Source organism: Lissotriton vulgaris, chromosome 5, assembly GCF_964263255.1.
Source record: "Lissotriton vulgaris chromosome 5, aLisVul1.2, whole genome shotgun sequence".
In the NCBI taxonomy this organism is placed as follows: domain Eukaryota; kingdom Metazoa; phylum Chordata; class Amphibia; order Caudata; family Salamandridae; genus Lissotriton; species Lissotriton vulgaris.
In genome coordinates, this window is record NC_141693.1 from 144,312,828 (window position 1) to 144,334,143 (window position 21,316).

The 21,316-nt window shown below is 50.1% G+C and overlaps 1 protein-coding gene across 1 annotated transcript in view; it reads right to left on the reverse strand.

Annotated features, from left to right (window-relative positions):
• The window catches only part of RABGAP1 (RAB GTPase activating protein 1), a 967,778-nt gene that overhangs the window by 29,613 nt on the left and 916,849 nt on the right, over positions 1-21,316 (reverse strand). Inside the window, exon 26 of the mRNA XM_086921082.1 lies at positions 20,704-20,901. Within this exon, the coding sequence (XP_086777208.1) occupies positions 20,704-20,901 (198 nt within the window). The remainder of the gene's footprint in view (positions 1-20,703; positions 20,902-21,316) is intronic.

The window sequence follows — 21,316 nt, forward strand, 5'->3', positions numbered from 1 at the left end:
CACACGCATACACACAGACTCCAAGACACACACACGCACGCACGCTCACACACATACACAGCCCCCCGCCGCCGCACGGCGCACACACACACATGCCCCCCAGCCCTCGCAGCTCAGCAACAAGGCGAAGCCCCACTCACCGGCTTCCTTGGTGCGGCGGCGGCTCTCCTCTCATCGGCAGCTGCAGGGCCCGGCAGCAGGACTCTTCCTCCCTCCTTCGGCACCGGGGAGCAGGGTAGGCTCCTGCCTGCTCCGGTGCTCAAAACAGCTGCGGCTCTTCCGTGGGAGGCGGGGTAGGCTCCCGCCCTCCTACTTCCTGTTTCCGGTTGTCCCGCCCGACCTGCCTGACTTCCTGGTCGCAGGCCGGAGGCGATCTTCGGTTTGTACCGGGCTGCAGCGGTGATGCGGGGGGCACACGAGGGGTAGCATTTTCGAGTACACTTTATCTTGACGGTGCTTTGAGGTTACTTGCAACATTGTGTTAAAAATCGGCACCTTGCACCACCCCTCCCTCTGCATGGAAACTTTAAATAATCCTGTATCGCCGATTGGCGGTCTGCGCCTCGCGAGCACGACAGTCGTGACATGCACTGACTGCAGCCTGGGCTCGTGTACTGAATAAGACCCTGAGAAGCCGTAATCATATTCCGTAAACCCGCCGCCTGCATCATCTTCGGATTAACATGAGTTGTCGGCCGTAGGTGTTGAATCTTGATGCGAGGCGATGGCAGATTCGCACACCTCTCAGGCAGGTGCTGTCTAAAGCGCGTCACGCCTGAGAGCCAATGAGAATGGCTGCTTTGTGCTCCCGAGAGCCAGTGCCCCCAGTCGTTTCTGCAGACTTCCGTACTCGCTGGTGTACGCGCCGATCTCTCGTTGGATACATGTGGAAACCTTCCTGTAGCGCATTGTGAAGTACAGCTGGTCTTCTCAGCGCCTTGCACCCAGTCTTGCTTACCCGCGGCACCACATTTTGGCATTATACTTCCTATCCTGAATCTGAATGACGCCATCTCTGTACCATTGAATCTCAAACCCACCCTCGATTTACTAACCAAACCGGGGTACGGGGCCTATTTCCCTCCCTTGCATTAGAACCAATACACCTTTGCTGCGCCGTTTGCACACGTGTGCCACGTGACATTTGGGCGCCCTGATGTTCTGATGTTTCTTTAGGGAAACGCGCTCTACGTCATTGACTGTTGGTTTCTCTGCAATTTACTTTGAATTGGTCTTCTCGCGCACAGAATGTGTACCGTATGACCACCGCACCGAATGTACGTATTGTATTGTAATTGCATTTATATAGCGCTTACTAGCCATGACGAAGCTTCAAAGTGCTTTACGTAGACTGACTATTGATCTGAACGTACTGTAATGTTTGGTCCTTAGCCAATGCACCGAATGTGCATCCGGAGAATCCCTGATTCCGAGTGGATATAAGAAGTAACTGGTCGACTTGAACCATTCACGTCAGCACGAATTTCACATCCTACTCTCCATGGGGAGTTCTTTATTTAATCGGCATAGCTTGCGGCCCTTGCCGCTGCACTGGTTGTGCAGCCTCTCCATGTGCAGTGGAGATGTGCAGCGCGGGAAAATTGTGCGTTTCCTACTGCACTGAATGCTCCCCTGGGGCGTAGCTATCATAGGAGCTGCAGTTGCAATTAGTACCTTTTTAAATTATTAAATTAGGAGGTGGGCGGTCATTATTGTTGCTTGTTTTAGGGTCTAGTGCACCCTTGCTGCACCACTGATGCATCCTTCCCACCCCTCCGCCCCCACTCCCCGTTACTGCATTGGGATTTTTTCAGTGCTTAATTTGTAAAAAAAAATATATATAAAATATATATATAATTGCCGGGGCTCTTGTCAGGAGAATACTGCAGCTTGCACTACACATTGCCCTGTCATGCTGCCAACTACTAACCATCACACTTCTGCAAGTATGACAATTCAGACTATTCCAGGCCCCAAAGGCTGTAAAAATGGCTTGAGCGACAGGTAATAGTAATTTTTTATGTATATTAAATTAAAAATTACCTGAGGTTGTGGTCATCTCTAAATTATCCGGACATCGCCACATTGAGGCAGACTTTCTCCAGCGCCGGTGTTGACAATTTAGCGATGGTGCTGAGTACCGTAATCCACCGGCTCAAATTAAGCACTAGATTTATTCTTCGTTTAACCGTGGATGCTCATCCATGCTACTCTTGTTTGACCTCAAATACTGCTGCACAGAATGGGTAAAACCCTTCATTATTACTTTGACTGTGGGGATCACTCCTCTAATTTGGGCTCAACATATAAACCAGTTCCCTACTCCTTTAGACGTGGGTACTTATGCCTGGTTTGGTGAATGGGGAGGTGGCCTTATTCAATAAATGAGGGTCCCTTCCTACCCGTGCTGAATGGAGGTACCTGCTGCACTGAATCAGGGGTTGCTCTCCCTTTGTAACTAACAGACCGCTCTCCCATGACACCCACAGAGTGAGGGCCAGTTTCCAGGTCTGGAATGCTCTTTTGGCTTCCTCAGGGCACTTCCCCGGCGAGATGGAGCCTCTGGTGGCTGCTTTTACGGCAGGGGCCTGCTGTTGAGACCCCTGTCACTTCCTCCAGAGGTAAATACAGCAGAGGGCGAGATTGTGGGGGGGGGTTTAAGCTTTGAGAAGGAAGAATGGCTGATTTGAACATTTATTTGTGCATGGTTGCTTTTTGTTGCCAGTCCTTTCTCCATCCTATTGTTCCCAACGTTTGTCGGTATGCAAGAGTTCACCTATTCTCGTCTGCGCTCTTACTATGGCGATGCCTCCCTGAAAGTCCCCATGGCAAGTCCCCGTTGTAAGTCCCAGTTGTGGTATTGTGTACTTTGAAAAATCTTTGCTGAGTCTGGCCACACCCTTGAGCGGAGTCCAAAGCTGAAACTTGTTGCATCCATCAGCTGTCAGGTCCTTGGGTTCCCAGATTGCTTTAGCTCCCTTTGTGTCCCAAGAGCCCCTGGCATGTTCAATAAAGCATTTTATGGTAAACACTAGGGTCAAAAGTTTGATAAAAACCATTGCTCTCTACTGTGACCGTCTGCCTGCCTGACCGCCCATCTGTCTGTCTGATTCAGGAGTGCATACGTTTCTCAAATGTTGCGGTTGTGATGGAGAGTGGGGTTGGAAGAAGAAAATAAAGGGATTGGCTGGTGGGACTAGATCACTCCAATGTAAGTAATAACACATATAGTATGTTGTAAATAGTCTTATGGGGGTCACACATGAACTATTTGGAGGAAAATGGTTCACTTTAATCAAAGAAATCCTGAGATATAACTCACTTCCTTGCTTCATGAATATATATGAGTTGGGATTTTTCCTTAGACCAAAATACCTTTAAGCTGTCCTCTATTATGAAGTAAAGCCGCGGAAGGAGGGCTCTCCTTACTTGCCCTTTGGCTATGTTTCGGCCTCTCGCCCCTCGAAAAGGTCACCATCCTGCCAGGGCTCCCCCAGCTTATACTGAATGTCCCCTGCCAGGTTGGCTGCATTCCTGAAGCATTTGGATTCGCTTGAATTAGACATGTTATTTCGAGCATTATAGGATTACCGGGTTCAGGCAGCTGCGAGTTTACTGTGTGAGGTGGCGGAGGGATGGTTGTGCAGGGGTGAAGTGGGACAGAGGGACACAGTCTGTCGTCATTGTCTGATGTAGAGTTGATGCTATCAAATTTCAAAAACCTTCATATAGAACCACTTTCATCGCTTAAAAACATAAAATAATTATCAGGGGTAGTAAGCGTTATATAAATGCAATTACAATTACGTTGTGGTATCTGTCCTGTCTCTAAAAACGTACTGTGCACAGTCCTGCATGCTGAATTTCAAGAAGAGCTTAAAAATCTCCCATTGATAAAGCAGCCCGCCTCTGAAATGGCCCCTACACCCCAGCCACTGTGTTCATTTGGAGAGCACATGCCTCCCAAGAGCACTCCTGACTGGTGGCTGAGTGAGAGAGCCCCTGACCTGAGACAGGAGGAACCCTATGTGGGCCATGTGGAAAAAATGATCTGCTTCTTTTGGCGCTTCTAGAACCGTAAAGTGGCAATAATGTGGCATGATGGTGTTAAATCTATTACTTAGATAATTGGATACATCGGGGAATTGGACAGCTGTCATTTTTCACTACAAGCCACCGAATATACCCATGAAAATTCATACCTTTTTCTTTAGGAAGGCTCCTGTTGCAGTAAGAACAATAGTTACTTACCTGTAATCTGTGGTTCTCCAGTATTGGTGTCTTTCATAGATTCACATGCCTGAATCATTCCCCGTCGTCGGAGTGGGAGTCCCACGGTACATAAGATAGCAATAATATGCCATAAATCTGCAGTAAATACCATTAGAATAAACCAGGAAGTAAAGTAGCCCAGCTACAGTAGGAAAAAAACTTCCACATCTATGACTATCCTAGTCGTTTTGTATAGTCCAAACTACAGCCAATCAGGCGCCAGCACCCACCAGAATGTTCTCCCCAGAGGCTCAGGCTCTCAGATTTTCTCGCAAGGAGTGAAGGTAACTCAAAATAGCCTAACAAAGCCTCTGAGGGGAGGTGGGCGGGTTGCATGTGAATCTATGAAAGACACCAATACTGGAGAACCACAGATTACAGGTAAGTAACTATTGTTCTTCTCCAGTATTAGGGGTGTCTTTCATAGATTCACATGCCTGAATCAGAGTAGTTAGCAGTACATCCTTGTCAGGCAGATGATCTTGTTTGTCAAGCTTGTCAGTATATAGTACATAAAACAGTATAAACTGAGTATACACATACAGTTTACGCATAGTAGAATACAATCCTGCAAGCAAATGTAACAAACATAGCATAAACAGCACCTGACAGTAATAAAGGAGGTGGGAAACAGAGGCTCACCTTACTTGAAAAGGTTCCGTAGGACTGCCCGACCCACAGACGTATCCGCTTCGCTGGCTGTCTCCAGACAGTAATGCTTGGTAAATGTATGGCGACTAGCCCAAGTAGCCGCTCTGCAAATTTGCTGAATTGGAACTCCAGCAAACAAAGCCGTTGATGAAGATATTGCTCTTGTGGAATGAGCCCTAGGAGCTGTTTGCAACGGTCGTCCCGCTTGCATATGACAAAAGGCAATGGCAGAAGAAATCCATCTTGCAATTGTTTGTTTAGAAACTGCCTGCCCCTTACGAATAGCACCGTAGGTGATGAACAGCTGATTGGAAGAACGCAAGGCGGATGTCCTCTGCAGATAGAATTTAAGACATCTCTTGACATCCAAGGTATGCAATGCCTTTTCCGCTCGTGATTGCGGATTAGGAAAGTATGTTTTTAGAATTATAGGTTCGTTAAGGTGGAATTCCAAGGGTACCTTGGGGATGTACTTTGGATTAGTGCGGAGCACTACAGAGTCGCTTGTAAATTGCAGAAAGGTTTGTTGAACTGTAAAGGCCTGGAGGTCACTGACTCTTCTGGCGGATGTCAATGCCAGTAACAATGCTACCTTCCACGATAGATAGATATTTGAGGTCAGCCTTGTGAATGGGTTCGAAAGGATGACGCATAAGTTGTGCCAAGACCACGTTGAGATGCCACATCGGAGGAGGTCGACGTACTGGAGGGAACATCCTAAAGAGCCCTTGGAAGAATTGTTGTACAATCCTAGACGAGTACAAGGAATTAGTACCGTCTTGCCGATATCTAGATATCGCTGCCAGGAACACCTTTAAAGTTGCGTGAGATAGACCTGATTTTGCCAAATGTAGGAAGAATGGTAGAATCTCTTCCGGCGTTGCTGAAAACGGGTGAATTCCGTTTGCCTGACACCAGATGCAGAAACGTCTCCATTTTAGACTGTAAGTCTTTATTGTGGACGGTGCCCTCGCCTTGGCCAGTACTTCTTTGCATTCCTCTGGGATGTTCATTTGGGCGAACTCACGGTATTCAGGCGCCAGGCTGCTAATTTCAGAGATGCTGGATCTGGGTGACAGACCTGATCGTTCTGCATACTGAGTAAGTTCAGGACTGGATCCAACTGAATTGGTTTGCACTCTGACAGTAGAAGGAGTTCCGTGAACCAATACTGGCGCGGCCATCTGGGTGCAATCAGGATCAGTCTGCACGGTTCCTTCTTCATTTTCCGCAGAACTCTGGGGACAAGTGGGATTGGTGGAAATGCGTACGCATAAATCAGGGACCAGTCCAGTGAAAACGCATTCCCCTGAGAGTCTTTTTGGGGATGCCAGCTTGCAAAGAACTTGCATTTGCTGTTGGCCTTCGTAGCAAACAGATCTAGGTCTGGGCGACCCCATAGTCGAAAGATGTGATCCACCGTCTGTTGATGAAGTTCCCACTCGTGAGTGGAGACCTTCGTCCTGCTGAGTGTGTCTGCCAAGACATTCTCTATACCTGGAACGTGCACCGCTTGAAGATTTACATCGTGCTCCAAAGCCCACGCCCACAACTCCTGGGCTTCCTGGGAGAGGAGAAGAGATCGAGTTCCCCCCTGCTTGTTGACGTAGTGCATGCTTGTTGTGTTGTCCGTTTTTATCAACACATTGGAACCCTGAATGACTGCATGAAACGCCTTGAGTGCCAGAAAAATGGCTCTCAGTTCCAGGCGGTTTATGTGCCAACGCTGTTGTAGGGCAGACCACTTGCCACTGATAGTGAGGCCTTGAAGGTGCGCTCCCCAGCCCTCGAGAGACGCATCCGTCGTGATGGTGAGGCTTGGTGGCTCCTGAAGAAACGCACACCCCTTTTGAAGATGTCGTTTTTGCGCCCACCATCTTAGTGAGTTTTGCATTATCGGTGTGATCCTGATCATATCTTTGAACGTTCCGGAGACCTGTAACCACTGCTGGGTCAGTTCTTCCTGGAGGGGCCTCATTCTGAGGCGACAGTTCGGTAGCAATGGGATGCACAAAGATACCATCCCCAGAAAGGATTTGTATATCCGAACAGAAACTGACTTTTTTGACAACAGTTTCTGTGCCATGTCCTTTATCCTGAGTTGCCTCTCCTCCGAGACAAAGGCTCGGAGTCTCTGGGTGTCCAAAGTTGCTCCCAAGAAAGCTTGTCTTTGCGACGGTTCCAGTTTGGATTTTTCGTGGTTGATGGAAAGGCCCAGGGATTTGAACAGGTGTAGACACTGTTGTAGATGCGAATGAACGACTGCTCGAGAACTGGCCTTTATAAGGCAGTCTTCTAAGTATGGGAATTTTTGGATTCCCTTTAGTCGGAGATGCGCCGCTACCGGAGCTAGAACCTTGGTAAAAACTCTCGGCGTCGATCGTAGTCCAAAAGGAAAAACCTTGAATTGGTAATCCCTGCCAGCCACCCTGAAGCGCAGGAATTTTCTGTGGCGAGGTAGAATTGGAATATGGAAGTATGCATCTTGGAGATCTAAGGTGACCATGTGATCCCCTGCTGCCAAAAGATGCAATATTTCCTGGAGTGATAGCATTCTGAATGTTAACTTTCTCAAGTACTTGTTCAGAGCGCGAAGATCTAGAATCGGGCGCCATTCTCCGTTCTTTTTCCTTATTAGAAAGAATCTGGAGTATAAGCCCATTCCTCTCATCCTTTGAGGCACGCTCTCGATCGCTCCCTTCTGCATCATTAATCTGATTTGAGCAAATAATTCCTTCAGGTGAGCTGGGGGGGGTCCTTTTGGAGAAACATTTGGAGGAAATTTTTCGAATTCTAGGGCATGACCCCTGGACACTATGTCTAGGACCCATTTGTCTGATGTTATTGACTGCCAACTTGAGTAAAATTTGGATATTCGCCCTCCAATTTTTTCTTTTGAATAGGGCAGCGGTGGCGGCAGGTGAAAAGTTTCATTGTCGTTTATCCTTTCCACAGTAATTTGCTCTACCCCTGTTTTGGGGATAAGAAGGCTTTCTTTGGTTGTAAGACTGATAGCGTTGAGTCTGGTATCTTTGGTTGTTTTGCCTGTAAGAGGGTTGCTGGTTATATCCGCCTCTGGTAGAGGACATTCCCCGTCCTCTCGCTCCTCGAAAGGGCGGCTTTCGAAATTGAAGAGACACTAATGATTTTGCAGTTTCAGAATCCTTCTTTATAGTCTGTAAGGCGTCCTCTACCTGAGGTCCAAACAGATATTCACCATCATATGGCAAATCCAGCACTTTATGTTGGACTTCTTGCCTAAAGGAAGTAGATCGCAGCCAACCCTGCCTGCGAAGAACTGCAGCTCCTGCCAGCTGCCGAAAACCCGTTGAGGCCACATCCACAGCTGAATCAATAATCTCCTCCGAGATTCTTTGGCCTTCATGAAGTATCTTGAGCGCCTCAGCCTTTGAAGGTTCAGGTAGAAGATCGAGATATGGTGCGATATCAGACCACATCTGTCGGTCAAATCTTCCTAAGATGGCCAATGAATTTGCAGCTCGAACTGTCGTAGCCGCCATTGTAGAGACGCGTTTTCCTATAGAATCCAAGCGTTTGCCATCCCTGTCAGGCGGGGCTGTCAGCGGGGACGAGGGATTTCTAGCCCTCTTTTGTGCTGCTTGAATTATTACAGAGTCCAGTTTTGGCTGTCCTATAAGGCATGCTGGAGACTTGTCTGGTGCCCTGTACTTCTTTTCTAAAAGTGGTAGGACTGGAGGAATGGACGCCGGTGTTGCCATGACCTTAATCCCCTCCTGCCAGATGAAATCAATGATGGGAATCGACTTAATCTGTTTCCTTGGCTGATCTTTAAAGTCATAAAGAAAACAATCTTGCTCCTTATGCTCCATGTCTATATGAAAACGCTTAGTGGCGCGTTCCATCAAAAGATGGAAGCTAACCACGTCCACCGGTGGAGAAATCGAGACTGCTTGGTGCGAAGGGGAAGGTGTGTGCTCCTGATCTTCATCCCACTCCGACTCATCTTGAACCTCACCTTCCTCCCTTTGTTCCTCCTCCTCAGAAGACAGAGGATCGACTCCCTCCGCTTGTACTTGTGAAGCAGGTGATGTTGGAACTATTGGCTGCAAGCTTGGTATTGGAACCCCAGTGTTAGGAGTAGTTGGTTCTGAGCACGCTGTTTCTGAAGGTGGAAACCTTCTGTAGTAATCGTCCAACATGAATTGAAGATTGGACAGTAAAGCCACAGGTACTTGTGTGAGAGGCAAGGTATCCACCTGGGACGGCATCTGCACAGTTGGATGATCATCCTCCTTTTCATCCTCTTTTAACTTGATATTTAATTCAGAAGGACTTGTAGCCACTCCGAACATATGATCTATTTCTTCCTCACTATCCGAGTCCAAAAGACGGTCAGGAACTTGCGTCGTCGGTTTTGGTGTAAAGAACACCGTAGACGGAGACCATACTTGCAACGCGGTACAAGATGAAAATTGCGGCGTTGATGGCGCGTTTTCCATTGTGCCAGTGGCCGATATCCTAGACTCCCTTGAAACCGTCGTCGACAGGATGGATTTCGTCGACGGTATGTCCTTCGTCGGCGGTATGCCCTTCGTCGACGGTATGTCCTTCGTCGACGGTACGCCCTTCGTCGACGGTACGCCCTTCGTCGACGGTATGCCCTTCGTCGACGGCTTGTTCTCCTTCGACGGCACGCTCTTCGTCGACGGTATGCTCTTCGTCGACGGTATGCTCTTCGTCGACGGTATGCTCTTCGTCGACGGGTCTGCCGTCGACGACTGGATGGACGTCGTCGACGGAGTGGTCTTCGTCGACGGGACGTTCGTCGTCGACGAGGTGGTCTTCGTCGACGGGAAGTTCGTCGTCGACGGAATTACCTTCGCCGGTGGCAGCGTCGTCGACGATGCTGTCGATGCCGATCTTTTCGATGACGGCAAGGCTTTCAGACTCGACGTCGACGAGGTATCGACGACGGCCGTCGTCGACGAGATAGGTCTTACCGTGACATAGACCATGGTTGGAGAAGACGCTGCCGTCGTCATAATCATTGACGATTTAGGAGATGAGAAGGTCATCGTCGACGTGGAAGAGGCGTCGGCGGAGGTCTTCGTCGACGAGTAGACAGTGGAAGGCGTCTTTGAAGACGAGTCCTGAGAAGAACTCTGAACAGTCTTCTGAGGCAAACTCTTGGTGGGCCTTTTATGAGAAGAACTCTCTAAGTCTTTGCCTGAAGGGGCAGCCTTTGAACAGGAAGGCTTGTCAGAACCCTTTGCAGGTTGATTCTTCTTAGCAACCTTAGCCCCAGAAGATGGTTGAGTTTCAGACGCAGGCCTCTTTTTAGACACTGAAGTGGAACCCAAGGCAATACTGACAACTTCAGACACAGTTTTATCCGAATCCTTTAGCCTTTGTAGCCACAAAAGCAACCGACCCTCTCTGTCTCTGAGAGTCTTTTGAGGAAATTTCCTGCAGATCTTACAGTCTTTGACTAGATGATCTGGGTAGAGGCAATATATACATTTCTCATGAGGATCCTCTTTAAAAAGCCGGAGCTTACCACAAGAGTCACAGGCTCTGAAAAGAGACTTCCTTGAAGACATTTTAAATCCAGTAAGAAGAAATATTCAAAAGAAACTGAGCAGAGGGGCGTGGCCAAGATGGCGTCGGAGTAGGACGCACTTCTGAGCCTCTCCGACGCCACTCCAACAAAGCAGCGTACAGCGGGGTCCCGGGAGTGCTGCACGGCGCTCTGCGAACTGTGGCGACTGGCGGAGTGCTCCGGTGCCGCCGAGGGGGAGATCTGCAGCCTGCGACGCCTCTGGGAGCCGATCCAAGCTGCAGCCTGTGACGCCGCGACCTCGCGTACTGGAGGGTCTGGCCTCGGCTTGAGCGGCGTTTAGCCCCTGTCGGGCCCGGCCGTTGCTGGTGACCCCGGCGTGGGTCGGACGAGAGCGGGACACATCCCTGCAGGGCCGCTGAACGCGGGTGCTGCGAGGAGGAGCGCATCGGCGGTCCCGGCGAGGCGGGATCGTAGACAGCAGCCCTGAGCTCCGACGGAGGCGGACCAGCCGGGGCGCCTTTGCTGCCCCCGCCACCAGAGCACGGCGGAAGGTGAGCCGGAACGGCGGTGGGGCGCAAGGAACTGGCAAGGACGTGGAGGGCGCCGCAGCAGAGGAAGACCTGCGCCAGGGGCAGATCGGGAGCGGCGCCTCGGCCCTAAGGGGGCGGGAGCTTGACCAGCGGCACCGGGGGAGTTCTCTCGGCCTTCCAGCGCTCTGGGCTCCTCTACACCATGGATGCTGCCTAATAAAGCGCCACGTTATTGAAGAGTTCTCATCTTGGGGGAAGGTCTGTGAATAGAGGAAAAAGTTTGGTGACTGCCTTCAAGGACGCTCCTCGTCCCATAGCTGCTGCCACGTGTGTGCTTTAATGAAACAATCCACTTGCTTCTTTGAGAGTCCTTGACTTGTCACACTTTCTGCGAGTCAGGGGTGCTTCCTCTACATTGCTTGGATTTGCCCGGAGGAGCACTTTGCACGATCCGGGCGGCCGGGACGATTGGCTGCCTGAGGTGGGCGACCCGCCGTGCAGGCTGGCGCCGCCATCTTTGTGAACCCCTGCTTGGCGCTCGACCTTGCGGTCTCTCTGGCTTGAGCTGCTGGCTAGAGACGCCCACCGCAATCTCCCCACACCTGCGACCGGCTGACCGCTAGACCGGTGGTGCTGCCCCTTGCACCCTAAAGTAGAGGAGGGAACGCAGCTGGAGGACACGGAGACCGGACGGCGGCGTGCTGAATTCACTGACCACCGCGTGGTCCTGCGGGCGCTGGAGGTGGGTGCCTCACTCGAGCACCGGCGAGCAGTGAACGCCTTGAGGGGAGGAGGCCGCCTTGCCGACTGGGCATGCCTGCATGACCTCGGGAGGAGGTGAACTACACCGCCGACAGGAGGCCCGACGCAGTGAGTCCCTTGCCTGTGACTTGTCCTCCCGATTGCGCCTACCTAGAACCTGGTGGAAGGAGTGTGACGGAGTTCACGGCCATGTCCAATTCACAGCGCAGAGGGGGAAATAAGGGGAAGGAGGGGGCCCCCAAATCATCGCAGCAGCCTGCGTCGCCGGGAGCCAGCGGTTCCTCTAAACAGTCAGACGATGATGCACCGGCGACTAAAGCTTTCATGAAGGAGCTCTTCGCTACCATCAAGGAGGACATTACCGAACTTCGTACACAGCTGGCCTCGGACCTCAGGGAAGTGCGGAGGGATGTCGACGGGATTGGCGAGAGGGTGGCGACGCTGGAGGACCATGACCTTAGCATGGCGAATGATGTTCACCAACTCCAGCAGGACATCCTACGTCTCACGGAGCAGAATCTGGACTTACAGACCCACGCAGAGGACTTGGAAAATCGCTCCAGAAGGAACAACATTCGTATTAAGGCGGTGCCGTGGGATGGTGAAGCGGGGGACCTGCGTGGGTACGTCCAAGCCTTGTTCCTTCAGATCCTAGAGGATGAAGAAGTGCGGGATATCCTGATGGACAGAGTGCATAGAGTGGGGCTGCCCAGGAGGGGTGGGGGCCCGCCGCCGGACATCCTTGTCTGTGTGCATGACTTTCAAATGAAGGAGAGGATATTGAGGAAAGCTAGAACCATTTCCTCGTTGCAGTTCAGGGGCCATCGCCCCCAGCTTTACCAGGACCTAGCGGCGACAACCTTGCAGAAGCGGAGGGACTTCCGACCTGTGACCGCCTTCCTCCGGGAGCGCGGGGTGTCCTACTCCTGGGGTCACCCTTTCCGGATCATCTTTCGGTGGGAGAATAGACTGAGACAGATCAATTCCCTGCCGGTGGCGAAGGAGCTGCTGGGCATCGAGGAGACGGAACCATCGCAGGAGGCACGTAGCTCGCCATTCCGTAGGCGGCGGCGCTCTTCCTCGTGGCACAGGGTGGGCCCATCCCCGGAGCGGCGGCGACCGGATTCGGCGGCTAGTGCACAGGAGAGGGATGATGCGGTGGCATCAGTGGCTTCCGCCACTGTGGCGGACTCCCAGCTGGGCTCTGGAGCAGCTTGACCCCACATTAGCGACGTGGCGTCGGAGTGGGCTCTTGGCCTGAGGTCCTCGGGGTACTAAGGTACTTTTGGAGAAGACACCCCGGATCTCGGACCTGGGGGTCCCAAGGTGGACTCCCCTGCCCCTACTACAGTCCAGTGGGGGACTCTTGAACCGTGACCTGCTGGAACTGAAGACTGCGAGGTTCAGGTTCAGTGCCTTAAGTGGCATTTTGTTGTTCTTTGTTCTTGGGGGGGTACTGGGGGGGATTGTTGGCGCTCTGATTGTGGGTGTCATGGCGGGGTGTTTTGGGTTGGGGTTGGGAGTTCGAGGGGTGGCGGCGACATTGTGTGGTGAACGTGAGTTGACAGGTTCTTTATCGTTATTTTCATTTGTGTTCTACATATGGTTCTGGGAACTGCCTTCGTTGACCCTTATGTGCCTTAGGGATCTTAGGGATGTGGTTGCCCCATGGGATTCGCGGGGTGACCGGGGGGGCCTCCTGAGTTGGTTGTGGCTGGGTTTCCTCCCTGGAGACCCCATAGTTGTTCTTTTTCCCTGGGCTTGGCTTGTGGAGCAGGTACGAGTCTGGAGCGGGCCCCGTGGCTGTTTGACTGTGAACATGGCGTGGAATCTGTGTAAGCCCTTATGCCTGTCAGCGTAGGGACTTGGAATGTCAAGGGCCTTAACTCCCCGCAGAAGAGGCAGAAACTCTGGAAGTACATCATAGACCACCATCTGGATGTAGTGGCCCTCCAGGAAACCCACCTGGCTAAGAAAGATGAGTTGAGGCTTCGGCATCGGCAGTTCCCCCTTATCTACAGGGCCTCTGCAGCCACGAAACACAGAGGGGTGGCCCTACTCTTTCGGGCTTCCCTTCATTTTCAGCCCATAGGTGTGAATGCGGATAGGGACGGCCGTTGGCTTCTGGTGAAAGGTCTGTTGCGGGACCGCCTGTGTACCTTTGCTGTCTTGTATGCCCCTAATGCGGGACAGAATGGCTTTCTGCAGGATCTGCTGGACAGGATGGGGGACTTCGTGGAGGGTCATTTAATATTGCTAGGCGATTTCAATATGGTGTGGGACAGAGGGCAGGATAGCTCTGGGGGCCGCAGGGCAGACACAGGCGTCTTCTCGGACAAAACTAAACAGCAGTTGGGAGATCTAGGGTTGTTTGACGGTTGGCGCTTTCTTCACACACAGGCCAAAGACTACACCTTCTTTTCCAACGTACATCACTCATACTCCCGCATTGATTACATCTTGCTCAGTCAGGCTCTTCGGGGGGATATACAACTGGCAAGTATTTTTCCACTCTCGCTATCGGATCACAGCCTTGTTGTTCTGGGACTGCGCTGGGCCGCTGGGGGGGATGGTTGGCGTAAGTGGTATTTTCCAGCAGCTCTGGTCCGGGATGAGGCGTCGTGTAAGGCCCTTCGTAAGGCGATTGGTGATTTCTTCCTCCTTAACCCACCCTCGGACACGTCGGTGTATACCACGTGGGACGCGTGCAAGGCCTCCCTGCGGGGCACGTGCCTCGCTCTCAAAGCGAACCTGAATAAACTACGGCGCGAGGAGAGGGAGGCTCTGGAATTAGAACTGACTACCTTGGAGCAGGCCCACAAGGCGAACCCCTCCAGGGTGACCCTACGCCCCCTGACGGCGGTCCGAGGGAAACTGAGAGCCCATTACAATAACAGGGCGGAATTCACCCTTTTGCGACTTAGACGTACCTCCTATTCCCAGGGCAACAAGGTCGGGCGTCATTTGGCCCGGCAACTGCGGGACAAACACGAGAAGGACTATATCGGGGGTATTCGCGACCAGGCGGGCTCTGTCCAGCATGGAGACGCGGACAAAGCGGCCATATTCGGGCGCTTTTATGCGGCACTCTATTCGAGTGATGCTCTCGATCCCGGCGCACAGTCCAAATTCCTGGAGGGCCTGTCTCTCCCGAAGGTTTCTAGAGAATGGAACGAATCACTATCCTCCCCCATCACTCGTGAGGAGATCTTGGAGGCCATTAAAAACCTGAAGCTGCACAAGGCCCCCGGGCATGACGGCTACACGGCCCTCTTTTACAAAACGTTTGCTTCTGAAATATGCGACTACCTGGTCTCCCTCTTCAACGCAATGGCGGTTGATGGCAGAACCACGGACTCTATGGCTGAAGCACTAATCAGCATTATTCCCAAATCGGGGAAGGATCCTACCCTTTGTTCATCCTACCGCCCGATAGCACTTCTCAATTTGGACGCCAAACTGTATTCCTCTATCTTGGCGAGTAGGCTGCAGGACCTGATGCCTGCCCTGATCCATCCTGATCAATCGGGATTTATCAAGGGCAGACAGACCCATGATAACCTGCGCCGCGTCATGCACCTCATCGAAAAGGCGGAGCGATTCCGCATACCCGCGGTGCTCGTGGGGCTCGACGCAGAGAAGGCTTTCGACCGCATCGACTGGGGCTTTTTGCATCAGACTCTAGTGGCTTTCGGCTTCTCGCCTGCATTCGTGAAGATGATTGAGGCTAACTACAGTGGGCCCACATCCCGTGTACTGGTCAATGGCCATAGATCCATGACTTTTCGCCATTCCCGAGGGACGCGCCAGGGATGTCCTCTCTCACCCCTTCTCTTTGCTCTGAGTATTGAGCCATTAGCATTAGCGGTCCGAGATAATGAGGGGATTTTAGGTCTTCCCTTTACGGGCGAACAGCACAAGATCTCGCTCTTTGCGGACGATGTTCTACTGTCCATCAGGGATCCAGCGCTGTCGCTGCCGCATGTCCACTCAGTGCTCTCGGCCTACGAGGAAGTGGCGGGCTTTAAGGTTAATTTCGATAAATCCTACATCCTCAACCTGACTCTCTCGGCGGGGGAGGTGCACGCGGCCGGGCTGCTCACTCCACTTGCTTGGGCGTCAGAGTCCCTGCTCTACTTGGGCGTACGGTTGACCTCTACCGTGAATGCCCTGTTCCACGCTAATTTCCCTCCGATGTTATCCTCCGTGAGGACTGAGCTGGAACGTTGGAAGCCTAAATACATCTCGTGGCTGGGCAGGATACACGCCCTTAAAATGGTACTCCTTCCCAAATTGTTGTATTTATTTCAGGCTTTACCTATTCCGATAGGGCTAGACTACTTCCGCCAATTGAAGACCTTGATGCTGCGTTATGTCTGGCAGGGTGGCCGGGCAAGGCTCCCATTCCACGTCCTGAGGCGCCCACGCTTAGAGGGGGGGGTGGGCTTTCCGGACATGCATTTATATTACAAAGCTGCCCAGCTGAGGGTCATGGTAGAGTGGTCCCAACAGCAGTCGGAGAAGCACTGGCTCCACATGGACCGTAGCGTGGCGGGCCGCTCCATTTGGGATTTAGCCTGGAAGCCTAAGGCGGACCGCCCCAGGAATGCCTACATTAGCACCCCTACGAGCACGGTGCTGAAGGTATGGGACACGGTGAGCGGTGACGACCGCTGGACCACGTTCCCGTCCCCTTTCACCCCAATTCATTTCAATCCGGCTTTCCCACCGGCCCTGGCGGAGGGACCGTTTGACGTTTGGAGGGAGGGTGGCTGTAGAGCACTCACTCACTTGTTCCATGGCACCGAACCCCTCACATTCCACAACTGTATGAGGGACTATGGTGTCCTCCCGACGGAGCGCTTCAGGCATCTCCAACTCCTGCATTGGGCAACATCGCCTGCCGTGGTGGACGCGGCTACCAGACCATTGTCAAAATTTGAGTCCTTCCTTCTTCACACTACTACCATGAGGGGTACGGTCTCTTTCCTGTACAAATTGTTATTAGACTCTGCCGTGTCACCACGACCACGATATCAGGACCATTGGGAATCCACGCTGGGGAGGGACATTTCTGCTACCGATTGGCGGGCCCTATGGAGGGATGTGACGGCGCACAATCACTCTGCTGATCTCAGAGAAGCACATATGAAAGTCATCTTTGATTGGTACCTGTACCCCTCCAAGTTGCACCGCATATTCCCAGCTACTTCGGATAGGTGTTGGCGGGGCTGTGGGATGTTGGGAGACTTTAAGCATATTTGGTGGGACTGCCCTACCATCCAGCCGTACTGGGCTGAGATTCTGTCCCACATTAGAGACATCTTGGGTTACCCGATACCGAACTCCATGGACTTTGTCCTACTGGGACTTAGAGACCCGCTGCTTGAACACCAGACTAGGGCGGATAAGCGGGTGATGTGGTTGTGTTTGGGTGCGGCCAAAAAGACTCTAGCGGCAGCGTGGAAGTCCCCATCTGCCCCGGCTATTTCCCTGTGGCATGCCCGACTGTGGCGTCTGTTAAGCATGGAACGCCTCTCGGACATCTTCCTGGGGCACTTTAAGAACTTTATGTACAATTGGGGCTCACTTGTGAGATTTCTATCCCGAGGTTTGCCCTCAGCTGTGTGCCCGCCAACGCTGCGATCTCTCCATCTTTTCCAGATTTGATCTCAAGAATGTCTGTATTGAGTGCTATGAGTGCTAGTCGCCGCCACCGGGGGGAGGGTGATGTTGGGGAGGGTTGTGGGTGGGGGATAGTTGGGGTGTCCGTCTTATGTTCTCCTTCCTCCCTTTTCTCTCGCTGCGACTGACTATGCCTGGGGAGGGCTACGGTGCCACGTGCGGACTTTGAGCGGTGCTTCGCTCTGACAATACCTATACTGGGCTAGAATCCCTATTACTGGTGGACTATGGAGCTCTATCGCCCTTCCTCTTTGGATGAGTCCCTCCCCCTTCTTTGCGCCCCCTGTGTGGGGTTTCGTGGCGGTATGTCGCCTATCTTTCTTCCTTTTTTTTTTTTTTATTATACTGCAAAAAAAAAAATTAAAAAAAAAAAAAGAAACTGAGCAGAGCTCAGGGAGACTCCATTCACACGACGTGCGGTAGAAAATCTGAGAGCCTGAGCCTCTGGGGAGAACATTCTGGTGGGTGCTGGCGCCTGATTGGCTGTAGTTTGGACTATACAAAACGACTAGGATAGTCATAGATGTGGAAGTTTTTTTCCTACTGTAGCTGGGCTACTTTACTTCCTGGTTTATTCTAATGGTATTTACTGCAGATTTATGGCATATTATTGCTATCTTATGTACCGTGGGACTCCCACTCCAACGACGGGGAATGATTCAGGCATGTGAATCTATGAAAGACACCCCTAATACTGGAGAACTGTTGTTACTAATAATTCAAATCATATAATAAGACTGACCTTGCTTATTAAAAAAAATATGTAGTGGTCCTTAAAGCAATTGATACTAAGGAAGAATTTCCTGGACTGCCACTGGAGATACTGGGCTCACCCATCCAGAGCGTAGTATTCCTTATGCAGTATGACTTACTGACGCCTTACACGCACAAGTAAGTAAAATGTTCAGAAAGTATAACTATTGTTATTAGGCCAGCATTACCAATTCACAGTACCAGAGCTTGGCCCCGCTAACATCCTCATAGGTGCCCAACATAGTGGACGCCTGTCTGCCCTGGAAAGCCATCCCCTGCATGCTTGTGGTGTTCAATGGATAGAACACCTGGACAAGTATCATGATTGATCAAATTGACTACAACAGCGTTCATTGGTATCTTCTTCTATAGTTTTGTATTCATTTTAACAAGTTATACAAGCTTCCTAAGATTGATCACTCCTCTTTCAACACTCAAACAGCTGTTCTGTTTTTATTGTAAGAAAGGAGTCCAATGTGTCTGAGGTGATTGGTTGGTCAAGCACTCTCACCACAGTGAGACTGGTGTGAAACCAATGTGTCAGAAGGAGAATGACACCAAAGGATGAAAGGTAGAGGCTGCCCAGCAGAGATGTGAACCTATAATCTGCAGAGAAACACACACACACACACACATACATACATACATACACACATACATACACACACACATACGTACATACAAACGTACATACAAACACACACAAACAAACCCAAACACAAACACACATACTTATATGCACACGCACGCATTCACACAAAGTCACTGAAAAAAGGACAAATTAACACTAGGTATCAATTACATTAAACAATGTTCCATGTGTAGCGCTTAACACAAAAACGAATAAATAGCCCCTGACAACTATCCAACACTGCCAGCTCTTTCCTGTATACCCGAGCATATTGTATAATGCTATTAAAACAGAGACTTTTTAGGTCGATCCTGAGCAGCGCATGTACTGCTCTTCCAAGCACGCTGTATTCAGGTATGGACTTGCTAAGATAAGCTTGCAGTTTTGTCCTATCGCTGAAGGTTGGTAGGTTGGGGAAGAAGTGTCTGGGGCATCCTTTAAATAAGCATTTGCAATGCAATAGGTCTCACTTTTGCGAAAGTTCAAGCTATTAGCATTGTAAATGACAATGCCCTTTATTTATGTTTTAAAAGCAAAAACAAACAAAAGGCATTGCCATTTACAATGCCAATAGCTCTAACTTTAATAATGCGAGACCTATTGCATTGCAAATGCTCACACGCTTTTTTTGTCAAACAAACAAGTAGTGAGATCTGTGTTCCCCACTTTGTCTGCACTTTAACTGGATTGGGGTGGTGGTTATTTCTAATGTCCTCTCCAGGCTCTTACCAGACAAAAGCCTTTGTGTAGAGTAATGTTCCTCACAGCAGATTAGTCTTCAGTCTAAAGTACCCATAACAGATGTATAAAGAAGTGTGATATTTCTGCTCCTTAACTCAACTACATTGAACACTGATCAAGAAAAGACAAAAGGCTGGATTCACCTGAAAGGCTCTTTTCACTCTGAACAACAGACTGCAATTCCATCCTTCACCCCGACCATCAGTCAGTGGTCAGGGAGACTAATCAGCAGTCTCTAGCTGGCAAAACCCCTCCACCTCCAACTTGTGCATAGGAAAATGAAACCTGCACACCTCCATTGCTCTGGTACACTCATACAATGCACAGGCCATATACACGCATACATAACACACATTTGGGATGGTAGAATTAGGATCTCGGGTTAGCTCACAGAAGAGGAACTACTTTACATGAGTGTGCTTGTAGGGATAAAAAAAAAAGTTCTAGTTACGGCTACTGATTCACAAAACAGTACGCTGCCACCAAATGCTAAACCCATTATAGGGACGGCAGATAAATTAAGGCATGCTTGGTGAGCCCCTCTAGGTCCAAGACCTCACTATGCCCTTCACACATACACACACACACACACACACACACACTCTGGATTAGCATGAGGATGGAGCAAAAATAAAAAAAACCTGGTTGACAGATACTCTGTTGGGTACTCTGGATAGGGGTACATTCCCATTCTAACAAACAACCACCATTTTTCCCATTAAAATGTCATTAAAACATTATTTAAAAATAAAGGCAAAGAACTAAAACATGCAAGCAGAAAAAAATACAGTGACCCCCGTTACCAACCTCCATGAAAAAAATGTAAAACACGCTTCTTGGGTGCCTCCTAAAGCTAAAGGACTCAGGATGACCCATGAGTTTTTTAGGTGGTTAGTGCATGAAAGAGAAAAGTCATTTAATTTGTTAAATTAGTTTGCTGCGTCAGTGAGCTACCCATGTGATGGACATTTTCTGATAGGATAATCATTGTATTATTGTAGAGAGAGGCAGGACAGGAGTGTGAGCACAAACTGTAAAAACAGTGATAGATAGATGCTGGTAAAACAGTAGTATAAGCAGCACTGAATATTTAGTAATCCATCATAGTTGGGATATCTACCAAAACGTAAGCCTACCTGGATTTTGCATTCTGCTTCAACTAACTGCAACTTTGTTTGAGCCAATTCAAGCTCCATTTCACGCAGCTGATTCTTCAGAGCCTCCTTTTCTTCATCTGCATCTTCATCAGACCCCTCTTTGGCAGAAATCACAATCTTCACATGTCCCTCTTTACTGAAAAATTCACTGCACCGTTCACAGCCGTCGACCTTTTGCTAAAACCAAAAACAATGGTTACAAGCGATCAATCAATTCATCAGTCTTACGTTTTATACTTGAGCGTTCACCCTCAAAGAAGCACTGCCATACTGCCGAAACACTAAAGATTATATTTTTGTCTCCGATAAACAAAATTAAGGGAATCATTAAAGAAATTACAAATCGCATGTACTGGAGTATTGCATAACCATTCAAAGAAAATAACAGCCAAACCCATCTGGCTTCTGTACTTTAGAATGCCCCACTGCCAAGCACCAGCACCCGATGCAGATTCCCAATCACAGTAACAGAAGACTGCTGTGAGGATCCAGGGGTATTGTGGGCATTTTTAGAAAAACAAGTCTGATGCGTAAATATTTAATATTCAAAACCCTGCTTATGCAATTTTTTGTCGTAAAAGCTGACTTGAAA